At 42.8% G+C, this 18,876-nt stretch overlaps 1 protein-coding gene across 1 annotated transcript in view; it reads right to left on the bottom strand.

Annotated features, from left to right (window-relative positions):
- MEGF9 (multiple EGF like domains 9) overlaps positions 1 to 18,876 on the bottom strand; it is a 79,921-nt gene that overhangs the window by 35,543 nt on the left and 25,502 nt on the right. The window contains exon 2 of the mRNA XM_074973387.1: positions 1,768 to 1,969. Coding sequence (XP_074829488.1) covers positions 1,768 to 1,969 — 202 coding nt within the window. The remainder of the gene's footprint in view (positions 1 to 1,767; positions 1,970 to 18,876) is intronic.

Raw genomic sequence — 18,876 nt, forward strand, 5'->3', positions numbered from 1 at the left:
AGATAAAGTGACTAGAATCCTACTGAACAACCAATTACAACACAGCAATTATATGGGCACTGCAAAAGGGGCTTTGTTCTTAAGGCTGCTAGACCTCCAATGACTCACTGCGGAGTCACCTTCTAACACGAACATTTCCCCCACATTCCTTCCTGAAGGTGACCCATGACTTTTGGGAAAGACAAGCAGTTACATCCCTAAATTGCCCACTATCCAGCCAGCTTTTATTATTGCATCTCCTTTCTTTCTCAACCACGTGTGTCCTTAATTCCCTCACTGCAGAGGAGCTGGTACATTCTCACCCCTTGTGTTTCCAAACAAAAGGCCAGATCTGATTGCCTTACTTATGTGAGGAGTCATGCTGAAATCAGGGAAGTGCATGAGATTTGACCCAGGATTTCTCAGCAGAGCTGTCACATTGCACCAAACAGACCCAGGAAAATGCACCCTGGGTCGGGGGAGGTGGGGCGGGGGGAGGAGGGAGAGACACAAATTGGACACAGCAGAAAAGAGAGAGGTTTATTTTTAATCCAGTTATTTATTCATTTCACCTGCAGTGGCAAGCAATTCGAGTTTCTAAAGCTGCTGACAGAACAGTGAGCTACACTCTGTACTTTCTACAGCTGTTATCAACGTCACTCGCCTGCACGTAATCCCAGAAGAATTTAACCACTCAGCAATCATTAACAAATAATCAGTTACAGGATCAGGTCCTATTACTCTCAGTTTAAACACTTAGCTACCAGCATAGGCCTAAGTTTTCAGAAGTGACTAGTGATACAGGATGCCTTAATTTCTGGGTGTCCAACCTGAAATGCCTTAAAAGGGCCAGATTTTCATCCACCCTCCGAGAATCAGGCCCATTTGAGATTTCACAAGCTGAGCACCTAAAAACCCTGGAAAATGTAGGTTGCATTATTTTTCTTTTTTATTTACATTGCTGTAGTGCCTAAGAGCCCCAGGCACAGACCAGGACCACACTGTGCTAGGTGCTGTACAAACACACTACAAAACAATGGTCCTTGCCTCAGAGAGTTTACAGTACTTACTTCCATGAATAACCCCTGTGCTGAGCCTATGAGGAGAGTAATGAATTGGTGAGTCTAGAGAAGGCCGGGAGATTCTAGCTCTGAGTTAAATGGTTATTTTATGTAAATAAACCAGACCTCAGAAGAGGGTAATTCAAAAGCACCAGTTGTGGAGATCTGACTGGGAAAAGAGGGAAACTGAGGCAGCAGTGCATCCAACAAAGGAAGAAGTAAGGCCCCGTTACAGTCTCTCACTCAACTATTTCTTTTGTGATGCTCAGAGAAAGAAAGTCAAAGCTCTGTTTGAGATCCCAGCCTCTGATGCAAGAAATAACCTTTGAAAGTGACCTCTCCCAACACCCCAGTGCACGCCTCCACCCACTCTTCCCTGGTAAATGAAGGAAATCTTGTGAGATGAGAGATGCACAGGGAATTACAGGCGAAATTCTGTAGCAGCATACATTCAGCTCAGAAACGGAAGTTAACTCCCTTGTGAATTGCTAGGTTTTTTGCTACAGCTATGGATATTTTTATAATCTGATCTTTAAAAGGAGGGGCAGCATATGCTTCATTAGTTTTTATAAGACCAGCTTATACATACACACACACACACTCCACACTATGTGAGGAGATCCCACACCTGAGCCTCAAAATACTCCCTGGATCTCAAAATACACCCAAATTACAAAACATGGCACACAATCCCTGGGGAGGCTTATTGAAATGTCATGTTACTTACTTGTCACAAAGGGAGTTGACAGAGCCTTTGGAACTGCAGCCACACGGAAGGCAGAGCCCACTGGTTTGGTTCAGGAGATATCCCTCCTCGCAGTTTTCACACCGCAGACCAGTGTAGCCTTTGTGACACTCGCACTGTCCCGTTGAAGTATTGCACTCATTCACACTTGCACTCCCAAGAGCACTGCAGTTACACAGATAGTCTGCAAAATAAAAAAGAAACTGAAATTAACATGCTCAGGTCATAAAATGAAGTATATAAGCATTGGGGAAAAAACTCTCTGTAAACATGCAAAAATTGCCAGGAGCATATTTGGGGCAATCAGGGTTGCATGCTCTTTCTGTGTGTGTAGCTCTGAAACAGCGTTGCCAACCCCAGTCAAAGATGATCAGTCAGGGCCTCAAAACTTACTTTAAAAAAAAAAAAGTTGAGACTCTCCCATAATCACATGACTCAAGGAGCTGGGCTTTCAAAAAGACACCAAATATCACAAGACTCGTGATAAAACTGCAACGTCTGGCAACATCGCTATCTGCTTATATAGCCTTCAGCTCCACAGCATTAGAGCACCTCACAATTCATGGATTTATCTTCATCACACTCCAGTGAGCTAAGGCGGTATTATTATCCCCTCTTTACAGATGAGGAACTGCACAGAGAGTGAGGTGAAGGGCCAGATTTTCAAAAAAGCTCAACACATCGAGTGCTGAGCACTTTTGAGTGCTGATCGCAAATGGCACAACAACAGCTGTGGGTATTGCCCAGGTTTCAAAATCTAGCCATGATGCTGGTGCCTACAAAAGAGGCACCAATCTCTTCTGAAAATGTGCCTCTGAGTGTGGATGCTGAACATCTGAAAATCTTGCCCTAAAATGACTTGCCCAGGGTCATACAGGAAATCTGTGGCAGAGCTAGGAACTGAACCCAGACTTGCCAAGTCCCAATCCACTGCCTTAACCACAAGAAAATCCTTCCTCTCATTACCTAAAACAGAACGAAGCAATTTCAGCCTTGCTGTTGGCAGGCAGAACTCCACTAGAGTCACCACAGGGCTATCATCTTATCTGAAGAGCCATGCAGCCACGCACCCCCCTCCGACCAACTTCCATGGAAGTTCTTCATTTGGAAGGTTTACCGAATCCAGCCCTCAAAGGGCAGAGGCAAAAGATCAAACCACAAGTTCTCAGTCTACATAAACTGAAGTGTTTAAAATAAAATTAGAATTTCTCCCCAGCAAACTAGAAATTGACACTATTAGTTACAGCTTCCCTTCTTTACTGGAAAATATTGGGCTCTTAATAATTTAAAGTATTTATCTATCAAGACTGAATTTTGAATAAGGTTCATGTCTGACATGGAAAACAGGCTTCGAGGGAGTTACGCAACACTGATTATTATTTACCGAGAGCAGCCAGGGTCCATGGCGCTGTACACAGGGAGGCAGTTGCCATAGCCACTAACCAGAGGAATTTACAATCAAGAACCCAATCTCACACACTTTACCCCCAGGAGTCACCCACTGAAGCCTACTGGAGTTCTGCCTACTGGAGCACTGAAGAGGGCCTAAAATTAATAAAATATTTCAATATTCGTACTTCAAAATTATAGTGTACACTTATGTCCCTATCCAGCAGTCCATCCCTATTGAGCAAAGCACTTAAACAGGTGCATAAAATTAGGCATATGATTAAGTTTCACTGAAGTCAAGGAGATTTGAACACATGTTTAGCTTTAGGCACATGCTTAAGTGTTGGTCTGAACATGGACAGATTTCAGAATGTATTTAAATGTTTTGTTGAACTGGAACCTTACCTAGGATCTCAAAAGTGCCTTTAGAAATACCGGCATCCCAGAGAGAAAGTACATTTATCCATTCGTCAAATTAATTTACTCATTTCATGATGGCTATTCTTGGTATATTTGCTTGTGGAACTTGGGGTGGAGGAAGAGATTATAGATCAACTTCCCAATTGGTTACATACATTTAAAACATTCTTTTTAAGATTATGCCAAATTAGTTCTGGAATTAAATAATGAAAAACGGTGAAAGGAATGCTGGAAGCCTTCCTCTCATAAAGGGTTGAATGGGGAAGTACTGGGAACTTCCTAAGAATCAAATATCCAGACAGTTAAACCTCATGCAGCTCAATATTTAGAGTGATACCAGGTTTGTTGTTTTTACAGTAAATCAATCCATCAGATGCACAGATCAGTTTTGCACCAGATTAAGAGATGAAAAATTTTATCTCATTCATGCCAACATAAATCTGGAGTAACTCCACTAACGTCAATAGTTATTCTGCATTTACCCTTGTGTAAGTGAGATTAGAACTGGGCCTGTATTTTCTTGGATCAGAACTGATTACTGAAAGGAAAACCTGGAGACCTGTAGTTATACAGGTGAACATCCACTTCCCATCACAAGCACAAACTCCCATCTCAGTTATACCGGTGTGGCCTCATTGATTTTGGCACTTTGACTTCTGCCAATGAGCACAGGTCATGGGCAGCCACTGGAATAAGCGGTCCCTTTTCAGTTTTTAAAGCAAACTATGAAACACATTAATTACATTCCATACAATGAGTTTTTTAAAAGTAATTAGTCATAACAAATTTGATAAAAAAGATGATGTTCTATCTAATTGAACAGTGTTCCGAGATGCTAAGAGGGCTATGAAAGTGGTGGAGAAGAGAGACAACTATTACATATTGCTCCATATTCAGAAGATCTTATTGCTGCAGTCGCAGCATAAGATAAATCATTGCTCGGTCTTATTTTACAAGGCTGGAGTCAACATAACACTGCAGAAATGTCTGCGGTAGCTTTCTGCTGCTCGTTGATAGTCCACCAGTTCTACAGGGAAAGCCGTGGCTATTACAGGCCAACTTCTCTTCTAATTGCAACTCAACTGACATCACTATAGTTTCTCCAGAGTAAAAAGGAGAATTGGACTATATCCTCTCAAAAGAGACTCTTTTTTTTCTTTTTGAGGGGGTGGGAGGGTTGCAGAGCTCAGATAATCTATCTAGCAAAAAGGTGCGGAAAAGCAACACTGGCCCAAACGACCAGCCAAATCCAGCCTAATTCATTCAAATGAGCAGTGAAGTGGTTCAAAGTTTCAGAGTTTCGTGAGAGGAAGGGGAAGTCTAATGGTTAGGGTGCTAGTCTGGAACTCGGGAAACTCAGGTGCAGTTTCTGGCTCTGTTACAAAAACTTCCTGCCTGATCAAGGCACTTAGGGCTAAGAGCACTGCCCTGCCAGCCTTAGCTGAGAGGCACAGAGAAACTAACAGGGGAGTTGTGAAGGTAAATATACTAAGATTGTGCAGTGCTCAGACACTATAGTAACGGGGGAGGTCATGTAAGTACATTAGATAGATGAGATCTCAAGTACTGCAGCTGGAGGAAACCAAATATAAGTCATGCTTTGGATTATATTTTACATCTGCAGCATCTACAATGTTCTATGTCTTAACATAGCTTTCAAAACGATAGAAAGAATAGTAAAGACTTTGGCTGAGATGTTCAAAGCGGACTATGGGATTTTTGCAGTCTCATCAAAATTTCACCCAGCTCCATTCACAAGCCCCGCACTCTCCACTGTTAAAAAACAACAACTGCAAAACCAAAATTAACAATGTTGAATAAATTCTAGCGAGAGTCACAATACAATAGCAGATGTTCCATAAGTGAAAAAGAAAAGTTAAATGTATCCATAGAATTTATTAGACCCCAATCCTGCAACTTCAGGCACACAGACTGCACCTTCACAGAGCACCTTCACGGAGCCCTATTCAGCTGTGCACATGCAGTGCCCAACTGAATGAGGGTGAACCAGTAGCCACAGAAGCCAGTAGCAGAGTCTGCCGGTGCACAAGAACTTGAAGGATAAGAGGTTATGTTGTGAATTATTCACTCCATTATACCAGCAAAGTTCTATTGCATTCCATTCTGGTTCTCAACCACGCCCATCATCATGGTGTCGGTGTGCCATAAGTGACAGTCAATAGGTCATAAGACTAGCCTCTTCAACATATGGGACTCTCTTTCTTTCGTCCTTTCTGGCGTTCTGTGACTTTCTTTGTTGGGCCTGTCTTGTAGTAGGTGACTACCTACCATTACCTTCCTCTCATTACCACTACAAAAGTTTTTTCCTCCCTTGCTATCCTACTGTTAATTGAATTGTCTCATTAGACTGACCTCACACTTGGTAAGGCAACTCCCTTTTCATGTATTTATACCTGCTCCTGTATTTTCCACTCCATGCATCTGATGAAGTGGGTTCTAGCCCACGAAAGCTTATGCCCAAATAAATTTGTTAGTCTCTAAGGTGCCACAAGGACTCCTCGTTGTTATTGCTTTAGAAGTTAATTACCCTAAGATTCTGAAAAGACCGTTAATTGATGTCACACCACACTGTAGCAGGCTCATGAACTTTTATCCGTGGCCCACCCACCCTTAGAGAAGGACAGAGTGCCACACGCAATGTGGTATCTCAAACACGAACAGGAAGAATTTATTTCCCACTCATCTCATCACTGAGGTAACAGATTCCCTTTTGAGAGCCTATAAATCTTGAGAAAAAGTTAGCTATGGAAAAATTAATAGAAGATGGGCTATATTCAGACACACTGCATCTCTTTCATCCCTGATCAGAGAAGTTAAGCCATCTAAAAGAGAAATCTTTGGTCCTATCCAGCCACTGACTGAGGCCAGTTAGTTGGATCATCATCTATATTGCAAGAGTGCCTAACATACTCTAGATATACAAAGATATAGGAAGGAACGTCCCAAAGAGCTTATTATCTTAAAAAAATCTTCATCTAGCCTTGGTCCCATCTATGTGGGGTCAGAGCTCTTCTCCATTCCAGTCTGTTTTCAAACAGTTCCTCAGAGCTAATTCTTTTTGTACGATATCCATTGATCTAGCTTTGGATCTTCCAACCATTCTCTTACTCTCCACTTTTAAAATTTAACATCCTGTTTCCTATATGTTCTTCTGATATTCTTTTCATATGCCCAAAGCATCTAAGCCTGGATTCTCTTGGCTTTTCTATAATTGGTAGCACCTACACACTTCCCTTATTTCATTCATTCTGAATATGATCGATCTATCCCAGTAACTCCAAGCATCCGTCTTAACATTTTCATTTTCACTGTATTTGAGATCTGTTCCTGTCTCTTCCTCAGTGTCCAGCATTCGGAGGCATATAACACTGCAGATCTAATTTCTATCTTGTAGATCTTACTGTTCAATTTGATCTGCAATAGGAGAATACCTATCACTGCACTCACTTCTATCCATTTAGTCCAAGCCTCTCCTGTTCTGCTTATAAGTTAGTCACCAAGTTCACCATTATCCTGTTCTATGAAACCTAGGTACTTGAACTTCTATACCTTTGGTAGAGGCTGGCCCCCCAGACTTACAGTCTCATCTCTTGCAGTGTATCATTGAATCAACAGACCATATATTGTTTTAGTTCTGCTGATTTTCATGCCATTTCTTTCAAGTTTACACCTCCCAACTCTTTAAATCTTCTTCCCACTTCCTCTTCGGTTTCCCCCACGAGCACTACATCCTCTGCAAAAAGCACTCACCAGGGTGCCACTCTAGATGTTTTCTGTAAGAGCATCGAGCACCAACATGAACAAAAAGGGGCCTAGTGCCAAGCCTTGTTGCAGTCCAACTCTTACTAGAAACGGTTCAGTTTCTCCAGCAAGGCCTTCTGAAACAGCATCCTCATAAGTGGCTGGACAAGTCTGACAGGCTTCTGTCATCTGTTTCACTCCCATACACCAGACGACTTCTCTCAGAAAATGGTCATAAGCCTTCTGTGAAGGAGTCCCCTGAAGTTTTTCTACCAGATGGTGGAAGAATGTGGCCCCGCCCAGTTCCAGTCCCTTAATACTTAGAAGAGGGTCCTGCCCCTTGTAGGCCTTCTTAAGTCTCTCTGAGTGGGAGAATCAAAAGCAGAGGTAAATACCCCAACACACTCAAGGGTACCTGCTTTTCAGGGGGCAGGGAGTGGAAGGTCCACAGTGCTGCCAGGGATATAGTTCCCACGTACTGGGTTTTAAGAACTCCCTCCAGCTGAGCTACTGAGTCAGGCTTACTCTGTCTGGCTTAGCCTGAGAGTTTGCTGCATTCCCCATAGGTTTGGGATGACAGTCTCCTGGGTGTGAGATCCCCCGGTGGCTTCCAGAGTCACTCCAGCAGTTTCCCACTTAGGGCAATCATGCTCTTCCCCCTACAGCTGCCTGTATTTTCTTCCCTTTCAATGGCCTCCTCCCTACCATACATGATTGACAGGGCAGGGCAGGGCATGGCATGGCTAGCCTTGCCCCAGGGGCTTCTATGGCACCTTCATCTTCAGCATGGGGTCTATACACTCCATCAAACCTTCTCAAGATCGATGAATACTACGTGCAGTGTTTTCCTCTACAGTTCTCCCACAAGCAAAGATAGCATCCACTGAAGAAAAATAAAAATGCCCTTGCTGCCCAGTTAGAATGAGAAACTGATTTTTGGTTGATTTTTGCAACACTGCCTACTACAAAAAAAAAAAAAAAAAAAATTAAGCCTCCCTCACGGTGTGGCTGTTGTCTGTACACTGAAGACACAATGATGGTCTCATGATTAGTAAGCTTCCTGAAAGCATGGAGTTTAAAGGCCAGAAGGAACCACCAGATCCTCTAGTCTGACCTCCTGCATCATTACATCTCAGCCCTTATGTTAGCAGGTCTTCGACCATGAAACAAACACTATTCCACTAAGTCAAGTAAAAGATTCCAGACGGCAAGGATTCAGACAACAGGCTTGATGTGGAATACACAGGCTAGGATCTGCTTACACCAGTTACTCGACAGGGTGGAAAATGCAGCGATAATCCAAAACAAAGGAGAGTATGCAGCAGCTTTTTGTTCACAACCTGGGAAAACCAACGTTCAAGCTCTCCTAGCAGCAAGCCTGGTGGCTATTTCTGTGATCTTGTTGAACGAAAGCAGTCTGGGGAGGCACTGAAGTAGCTGTTACAGAACCTACTTCAGCCAGGCTCAGATCTGTTTCCTGTGCACTTTCTGCTGCCGAAACAGTTAAAAACCCTGAAAAAATCACAGGCACATTCTATGTAACAGTGATCAGACACAGATGAGGCTTTCGTGACTACTTCTTTCTTTCCATGGCTGTCTGCTCACAAATAATGCTTCATGCAACAGCCACAATTATGGGTCCCATGTAAGGAGAGATTAAAGAGGCTCGGACTTTTCAGCTTGGAAAAGAGGAGACTAAGGGGGGATATGATAGAGGTAGATAAAATAACGAGTGGTGTGGAGAAAGTGAATAAGGAACAGTTATTTACTTGTTCCCATAATTTAAGAACTAGGGGCCACCAAATGAAGTTAATAGGCAGCAGGTTTAAAACAAAAAAAGGAAGTTCTTCTTCACTCAGCGCACAGTCAACCTGTGGAACTCCTTGCCTGAGGAGGTTGTGAAGGCTAGGTGTCCCTAGCCCCTGTTTGTCAGAGGGTGGAGATGGATTGCAGGTGAGAGATCACTTGATTATTGCCTGTTAGGTTCACTCCCTCTGGGGCAGCTGGTGTTGGCCGCTGTTGGCAGACAGGATACTGGGCTAGACGGACCTTTGGTCTGACCCAGTATGGCCATTCTTATGTAGGCGGGGGAGTTTTAAGCTACCTCCATGCCCTCCCAATTTTGGGCTGCTGCAGGGTCCGGAACAGTTTTTGGAGTAACTCAGAGCAGCCCCAGTAGCAGCTTTAAGTTACAGTAACCCCCCCCCGAATGCTGCCTATGGCTTGCACAAGCCAGAATGGGTATCTGCCATTATCCTACACCTTTTCTTCCCTGGCTTCGTTTCTGGCATGCCCCCCGCTGTCTACAGTAGCCCAGCACAGTACCTGTGGCAGAGGAATTGGTTGTCTGCAGTCTATTAGGGGTCAGGACAGATGGGCCAAATCCCACCTCACCATAGTTTTGATGTAAGAGGACAGTCTTTCGCTTGCTCAGGGTCACTTCTGACAATGAATCAGATCTGGAATAAAACTCTCCTTTCCTCTGTAGAGTTGGGCTTTTAGAGAGGGCAGCTGGGGTGCTTCTCAGAGGAAGAGAACTAGGACCGTGCCACAGCCAAGCAGGGAAGACGCCCAGCATATGTTTTAGTGGTGAGCTAAAGCTGTGCGTGTGTGCCCTTCCTGCAGCCCCCATTGGCCTGGAGCGGCGAACTGCGGCCAGTGGGAGCCGCAATCGGCCAAACCTGCGGACGCAGCAGGTAAACCAACCGGCCCGGCACACCAGGGGCTTTCCCTGAAGAAGCGGTGGACCACAGTTGAGAACCACCGATTTAAACAATGATCGAACAGTTTTTAAATGGGTGAAATAGTCACAAATGGCAAAACAAAAGCTATATGTGTGAACTAGAATATTTAGAACTTACTTGCCAGGAACGTTCTAAAAGAGTTTAAATCATGAACACTATTCATAGTGTGCAAAATTTCTAAGCACTGGCATGCACAATGCACAAGAGATTTTATAGCATACAGAAGCACAAGGAGACTATAGCGGACATAGGTCTATTTCATGTGCACAACTGCAGAAAAAAATAATACCTAGTTCTTACAAAGTGGGGAAGGAATATTATCTAATGATTCAGAAAGCAGGGGAGGGAAAGGTCTCTAACCTGGCAGAACTGGGACCTCTGGCTTGCCAGGTAGGTTACTAATTGACATGCTCTGTGAACTTTCTCTATGCCTTAGTTTCACCATCTGTAAAATAGGTTAAAATAATTTACCTACCCCACTAGGCTGGGGTTAATGTTTGTAAAACTTTTTAATTGGCCCAGTTCTTTAACACTAAGGGATTATCTACATGGGGAGATTTCCCAGCATAGCTATATTGGAATTGCTCTTCTGCTATAGCTATACTGGTGTCCAGTGTGGACACACTATTCCAGAATGAAACTGATTCTGATCACTCCAAAGTAGAGTAAATATTACAGAATAAAAACCACTTTCATTCTGGAATAGGGTGTCCGCATGGGGATTTATACCAGTAGCGGAATAGCTATCCCACTATAGCTCTGCTGGGAAGTTTTCCCACGTAGACAAGACCACTGGATGCTTTATACTATGTGCAAGGGCCTTAATATAAATAAGAATTGGGCCCTAAGATGTCTAGAATACATGCAGTTTTAGAAATACCAAAGAGAGCGAAAGAAATGCTCAAGGATTGAAGAATCCACAGTTAAAAATCCATCCTTTCCTTTTAATTCATTTTAAAAGTCTGCTGGCATTTCACTTTTGCCGACTGGTAGGAAGATGCAACGTTTTCATGAACGCCTGTAACCATATAAATATTCAGTCCGTTCTATTTAAAATTTCCATACTTTTAAACCACCCAGGCTGTGACAAAGCTAACTGAATGCTTCAAGTTTATAGATAAACAATATGAGACAAGGATTAAATGGAATGCTGGCAAACAACTCCAAAATAGCACTAGGCAACCCCCAGACTCCCAGCCTACTGGAAGTTCAAACTGGGAGTACATTTGTAAGCAATCGTCTGATACCCCTCAAGAAATATAATCATCGTGTCAGCAACATTCTTTTGATACAGTATCAAGGCACCTCTTAAGCAGCAGGCCTGAAAATTTATTAGCGTACTTCAATTTTAATATCTATGTACCACGTCCTAAAGAGAGAGGGAAATAAAAAAATTACATGAATAATATGGAATATAATCATTAAAGTCTCTGTGTACTTTGCTTAAAGCAAAATAATTAGAATCACAAACTTTCCTTGGTGCTTTGGGGAATTGTAGCTCATGAAAGAATGTGTTAATTCACACAACGGCTTTAAATTAACTGCAAAAAGCTGGAGTAAGAATAATCCCTCAATATTTGCACTTGGGCTATAAATTTTGTGCATGGATAAATAGGGAGAAAATTTGAGACTTATATGGGCAAAATGAGAATGGAGCTCGAATTAGGTTCTGGGGCTGTTATTCAAAACATTCTTCTGTTTGCCCCATCTTCTGCAATTAAGTGAAGATGTGGAGGTGTATATTGGTAACACCCCTTCACATAACATCTGCCTTGCCTAGACAAGGATTTGGAAGGTGTTAAAGGAACACTGCCTTGTCCACACTAGGTTGTTAACATGTGTTAGCTAACCTTCTAAAACCTAGTCTAGACAAAGCCCAACAATGGACTCCCTTGACAGACAGGATCTCGGTCCAACACTGAGCCAGGGCAAGGGCCTGGTGTTTGTGTAGGCATGTCTCATTCATGAGATTTTTGGGCCCAAATGGTAGCAATCTCATAGGGTCAGCTGATTTCCAGGTCCCTTTAGAGCCCCAAAGTTGCATCCCAAACCTTAAAAAAAAGTTTAAAAGGTTAGTGACTGAGGGGCTGGATTTCTCAGGGTTTAAGAACTGGCTGCAGAAATCTATCCCTGAAATCAATGGAGTTACAAGTATGAACTTATCCTTAGTTTTCTGGTTCAAATCCAGCCCACGTCAACAGTCGCCAAAAGGGGAAACCATCTGATGGCTGTTTGCTGAAATGAGTTTGATCTTAGTCTAGCTCCCCATGGAGAGATGTCCACATCATAGAAACTACCACAAGTAGCACTAGTCAGGATACTCACCAGCAACCCCAGCAGAGGGCTAAGGAATGAACTGGCAGTAGGCGTAGCCTCCCTCCTAGCTCTCAGAGTGGTCCCCGCAGGTTAGGGTTTGTGCATATTCGTAGGACAATGTAGGGAAGTTTGTATCCCTGCTGCTTACGCTATACCTGTTCTATAGTCAAATAGAGGACTTGGATCTCCAAGGCAGCCAGTCTAGCACCTTTCACATCAGGATTTCAAATAGGCTGGCGCTAAATTCACCATGTGAAGATTAACAGCAACAATGTCTACATTAAAGAAGCCAACTTCTCTCCTGGGCCAAGGCAGATTTTACCAATTCCTTGGTTCACATGGTAGCCTCAGGCCTTGTTTTAACTAATCCAGAAAAGTGCAGCTGGAGAGATTTCCTATGGCCATCAGGTCTCAGACAAGCCATGCTCCGTTTGATTCCCGGAGAAGAGGAAAGAAATCTGAGCACTCTGTTCTCATAACATCTTGAACAGACAATGCAGACCAGGCACTTAGTTATTATCTTCCACTCATCAGCCATCTTCTCCGTGCTGATCTTGAAAGAGCAAATGCAATTTAAAAAATAAGCCTCTTCAAAAGCCTGCCCTGTAAGCAGAACCCATCAACAAGCGGCTTATGTGCTCCTAAACCATGAGACCAAGGTCTTTTAATAGTCTGATAAACACCAAACAAGACAGCTGAATCCTCCTCTCATTTATTTCATTGACTTCAGTGGAATTACACCCATGAGTGAGAAAAAAATCAGGATGTCTGGTTCTTGAACCTGCCTTATCAGAAGGGTTAGCAGAGAGAAGTTCTTTTGGGAAGGAGAAAAGGGTTCCTTTCTTAATTCCTTGTCTGGGACCACTTGGAGACTGAGTAGAAAAAATATATATGTGGTTAAGTTACCAACTCAAGTGGAACCTCAACAGTAAGGCAAAAGCTGAATCACTAAGTAGAAGTTGACTATGGAAAGCTACAGGTTCAAACTGCCTTCATAAAGAGAACAGACCTGATTTTCTTCTCACCAACAGTTGGGTAAATCAGGAGTGATTCCACTGCAGTTAATGTTCACACTGGTGAACACCAGGAAAAGAATTAATTTCATCATAGGGTGAGAATGACCTTACAAAAGTAGGCTCTAGGAAAATACATAGGACCATACTATCCCTGGTACACTGAAGTCAGTGGAGTTACACCAGAGGCACATTTGGCCCACAGACCATGAAAGGACACATTTCACAATTCTAAGGAACAGAATAGAGAGCAGCGGACTAAAGACAACAGACTTCAAAGAAAACAGACTCAGCACACTCAGAACTGATAGGTTAGGTGGTGTGGGGAGAAAATTTAAGAGATAAAGGAGTTCAGGAGAGCTGGCAGTTTCTCAGAGACACAATATTTAAGGCACAACAGCAAACTATTCTGATGCAAAGGAAAGACAGAAAGAATAATAAGAGCAACATGGCTGCACCAGGAACTCTTTAATGACCTGAAAATCAAAAAGGAATCCTACAAAAAGTGGAAACACGGATGAGTTGCTAAGGAAGAGTGCAAAAGAACAGCACAAGCATGTAGGGACAAAATTCAGAATGGTTAAGGCACAAAATGAGTTGTAGGGACATAAAAATCAATAAGAGAGGCTCTATAAATACCTTAGTGGCAAGAGAAAGAAAGGAAAGTGTAGGTCCACTACTTAGCAGGGAAAGGAGAGCTAATAACTGAAGGTATCAAGAAGGCTGAAGTGTTTAATGCATATTTTGCTTCAGTCTTTGCTAAAAGGGTTAATGGTGACTAGATGCTTAATACAATATTAACAAGAAATCTGATGAGGTTCAACAAGGAAAAGTGCAGAGTCCTGCACTTAGGACAGAAGACTCCCATGCACCGCTACAGACTAGGGACCAAATGGCTAGGCAGCAGTTCTGCAGAAAAGGACCTGGGGGTTACAGTGGACGAGAAGCTGGATATGAGTCAACAGTGTGCCCTTGTTGCCAAGAAGGCCAATGGCATTTTGGGATGTATATGTAGGGGCACTGCCAGCAGATCAAGGGACGTGATCATTCCTCTCTATTCGACATTGGTGAGGCCTCATCTGGAGTACTGTGTCCAGTTTTGGGCCCCACACTACAAGAAGGATGTGGAAAAACTGGAAAGAGTCCAGCGGAGGGCAAGAAAAATAATTAGGGGGGACTGGAGCACATGACTTATTAGGAGAGGCTGAGAGAACTGGGATTGTTTAGTCTGCAGAAGAGAAGAATGGGGGAGGGGGAATTTGATAGCTGCTTTCAACTACCTGAAAGGGGGTTCTACAGAGGATGGATCTAGACTGTTCTCAGTGGTAGCAGATGACAGAACAAGGAGGAATGGTCTCAAGTTGCAATGGGGGAGGTTTAGGTTGGATGTTAGGGAAAACTTTTTCACTAGGAGGGTGGTGAAGCACTGGAATGGGTTCCCTAGGGAGATGGTGGAATCTCCTTCCTTAGAGGTTTTCAAGGTCAGGCTTGACAAAGCCCTGGCTGGGATGATTTAGTTGGGGACTGGTCCTGCTTTGAGCACGGGGCTGGACTAGATGACCTGCTGAGGTCCTTGCAACCCTGATATGCTATGATTCTATGACTGGGGAAGGAAAACAAATGAGAATAGGGATAGAACAGGTTAAAGAATATTTAGATAAATTAGATGTATTCAAGTCAGCAGGGCCTGGTTAAATTCACCTTAGGGTACTTAAGGAACTAGCTGAAGCAAATCTCAGGACTACTAGCAATTATCTTCGAGAACTCAAGGAATACAGATGAGGTCAACTGGGAGTAGGGCAAACAGAGTATCTATGTTAAAAAAAAAAAGAGAGGGGGTGGAGGGAGGGAGACAAAGCACCTGGAGAATCACTGACTAATCAGCTTAACTTCAATACCTGGAAAAATACTAAAACAAATCATTACACAATCAGTTTGTAAGCACCTACCAGATAACAGAGTGACAAAATTACTATAGCCAACATGGATTTGTCAAGAATAAATCATTTCAGACCAACCTAATTTGCAGACCAACCTTCTTTGACAGGGCCTGAAGGGTTAAAATCCATTGCTGCCATGTAATAACCTGGTGTATGGATTTGTGTACAGGCCCAAAGTCTAGAGTTTGGTCAAGAGGTCAGAGGCCTAGCAAATAGTGATTAGCTAAGAGAAAGCAGAATAACCAAAAGATAACCTTGCTTTTGCTAAGATATGCCTGGTCAGCAAAACGCCAGATGTTGGGGGCAATAATTGTGTCTTATTCAAAGTTGCAAATAGAACAAAGAAGCCCTGTTCTGTTGTGTTAGTTTCTTCTGTAGGGTGATGTTCTTCCCACACATCCAACCTTGAGTTTATGAAAGGTTCAAGCATGCCAGTATAAGATATGGTCTCCTCCCACCTCCCTTTCCCAGGGACTAATGCCTGCCTAAAAACACAAATGAACAACTTGAAAGAATCTTTATTGCCACATACTTTCACTGTTTCTTTTCTTTTACCCCTAAATATGTATCTGTTGGACAATGAAAGGAACTACTTCATTCTTATGGACCCCAAATCAGAATTCAAAATATATACTTTATACTAATACATTTATTAAAGTACTAATTAAATGTTAAATCTTAATTTGTCAACTTGAGACCATGGGCGCAGACATTATGTAACCTTTGACCATTGCTACTGTGCTATCATGTCTTGCTGCTAGACCTATCCAGGGGCGTGGGACTGCCTACCCCGTTACTTTCCCCTGCCCATGGAAAATCCATATATTCCCTTGTAATCAATTGACTGACAGTGTCTCTGAGCCTAATAAGCAAGGTGACACTCCATCAGCGCTGTACGTAATAAACTCCTGTGCTTGACCTCTACATGGTGTGGATTTATGTCCTTCAGGGTCACTGGCCTAATGAATGGGGGATGGCAGGGGGAAGCAGTAGATGTGATTTATCTTGATTTTAATAAGGCTTTTGACACAGTCCCACATGACAGTTTCATAAGCAAACTAGAGAAACTACTGTAAATTGGGTGCACAACTGGTTCAAAGAGTAGTTATCAATGGTTCGCTGTCAAACTGCGAGGATGTATTTAGTGGGGTCCTGCACTGTTCAATATTTTCATTAATGACTCGGATAATGGAGTGGAGAGTATGCTTATAAAATCTGTGGTTGACATCAATCTGGGAGGGGATGCTAGCACCTTGGAAGGCAAGATTAGAATTCAAAGTGAGCTTGACAAATTGGAGAATTGGTCTGAAATCAACAAGATGAACAATTCAATAAAGACAAATGCAAAGTAGTTCACAAAGGAAGTGAGGGAGGGAAATCAAATGCACAAATACTAGAGGGGAATGACTAGTGAGGCAGTAGTACTGTAGAAAAAATCTGCGGTTATAGTGGATCACAGGTTGATTAATAATCAACAATGTGATGCAGTTGCAAAAAAGGCTAATATTCTGGGACGTATTAACAAGAGTATCAGAGACATGGGAGGTAACTGTCCCATTCTAGTCAGCACTGGTGAGGCCTCAGCAGGAGTAGTGTGTCCAGATTTGGACACCACACTTGAAGAACGATGATGAGGTTGGTATAACGTATGTTGCTGAGGGATTTGAATAAGCCACACCCCTGAGCAACGTAAATTACACCGACCTAAGCACCGGAGTGAAGAAGGCTATGTCAGCAGGACAGCTTCTCCCACCAACAGAACTACTGTCGCTTGTTGAGGGTGGATTAAGTCAACGGGAGAGCTCTCTCCCATCGGCTTAGAGCGTCTGCACTACCAGTGCTACAGCTGTCATCTATCTAGTGTAGTCATAGCCTGCCTTTGTGAGAGGTGGTCCCTTACACCAAGAGTTACAGCAATATTCAGGCTACTCCCAGTCCCAAAGGACAGCCGCTTACCCTAGGTCAATCACACTTTAGATCTAACATCAAAGACAACGCTTGTAGTCAATCCTATATTAAACTATATACAGATTTACTAACAGGAAAAGGAAACAAGAAAACTATTTACAAGTTTAAAGCCGGTAAAGATACACACAAAAGTTACAATCTTAAACTCAAAAGGAAATAGAAGCTTCTACAATAAGCAAGCTCTATATGTCCTTTAGGACTAACCCAGGCTAAACAGTTGGGTACCTCTTGTTTATGCCTAAAAAACCTTGCCCTCCAGAGTTCAAGCAGCATAGAGATACTGTTCCTTCTTGTTAGGAATTTTTATTCCCTTTCACCCTGGTTCTTCAAGCTGCAAACCCAGCTGATGGGAGGAATTCACTTGCATGACTCATCTGGTGAGCAATCAACAAAGTCTTTTGTCCTCTTTAACATTCCACAATAAATTCATCTGGTGTTGATGGGCCTTCTTTTTTGGCCAGGATGAACACCTTCTGTTGGAGGTCAGCACTTTACTTAATGTCCCTCTCCTATTTGGTGATTTACACAGTCACAGAGGTTTATAATACAAATGCTTAAATACTACCTTACATGTGGGATACAGACGTTGTAAGTGAGATTACATGCATGCAGCAACTTACAAGCATTCAATACAGTCTAAACACTAAGCACATTCTTATAATTTTAATACCTATTTTAACAACACTAACACACAAGTGAGCAAGACTGATTCCAGCCATGGGTGTCGCTACACTTTAAACGCTACACTGGCACAGCTATGCCACTTCAGATGTAGTGTTTCAGCCCTCGTCTATGGTACATGGTCTACACTACGCTGCCCTGCGATGACCTAGCTGTGGAAACGCCTTCACTTAAATTTGACTCCCACCAGCGTCAGTACCTCTTTATGCCGAGATAGTAACACCACTTCCCTAAGAGGCATAGAGTCACAGTTGATGTCATTAGATCAACACAGTGTCAGTGCAGACACTCCGTTGCTTACGTTGACCATTACTGACTTTCAGAAGCCATCCCACAATGCCCCACACTGACAATACAATTGATACAAGCAGTGTTATTACTTGAGCCCCAGCACTTCTTTCTTGAAGAAGTGAGCACTGGTGTAGACAAGGCCAAATGATTACCTGGCCAAAAGTTCATATCAGAAAGTGTGTTACTTGCTAGCCCTTATTTACCTATTTAAAAAGTTCGTCATTCAAATCAGGGACAAGAAAAAATTACCATGCGATTTAGGTGACCAATCACACACCTTTCAGGTGGCCAATGGAATTCACTAACAACCTACAGGCTGAATTTTGCTGGTAGAAACTATTTAGTGAATATTTACAGATAAATACATTTGTAGAAGCAGAACTGATTCACAAATGGGGGGGAGGGAGGGCTAAATTTGTAACAAATATGAATTCAACCAGTTCTAGGGAGGACAGATGGGCTTGCTGTTAAGGCACTAGACTGGGAAATCACTGGGGTCAATTCCTGACTCTGCCACAGATCACAGTGTGACCCTGGGAAAGTCACTTAATCAGCCCTGCACCTCAT

Source organism: Natator depressus, chromosome 16 (assembly GCF_965152275.1).
Source record: "Natator depressus isolate rNatDep1 chromosome 16, rNatDep2.hap1, whole genome shotgun sequence".
NCBI lineage: Eukaryota > Metazoa > Chordata > Testudines > Cheloniidae > Natator > Natator depressus.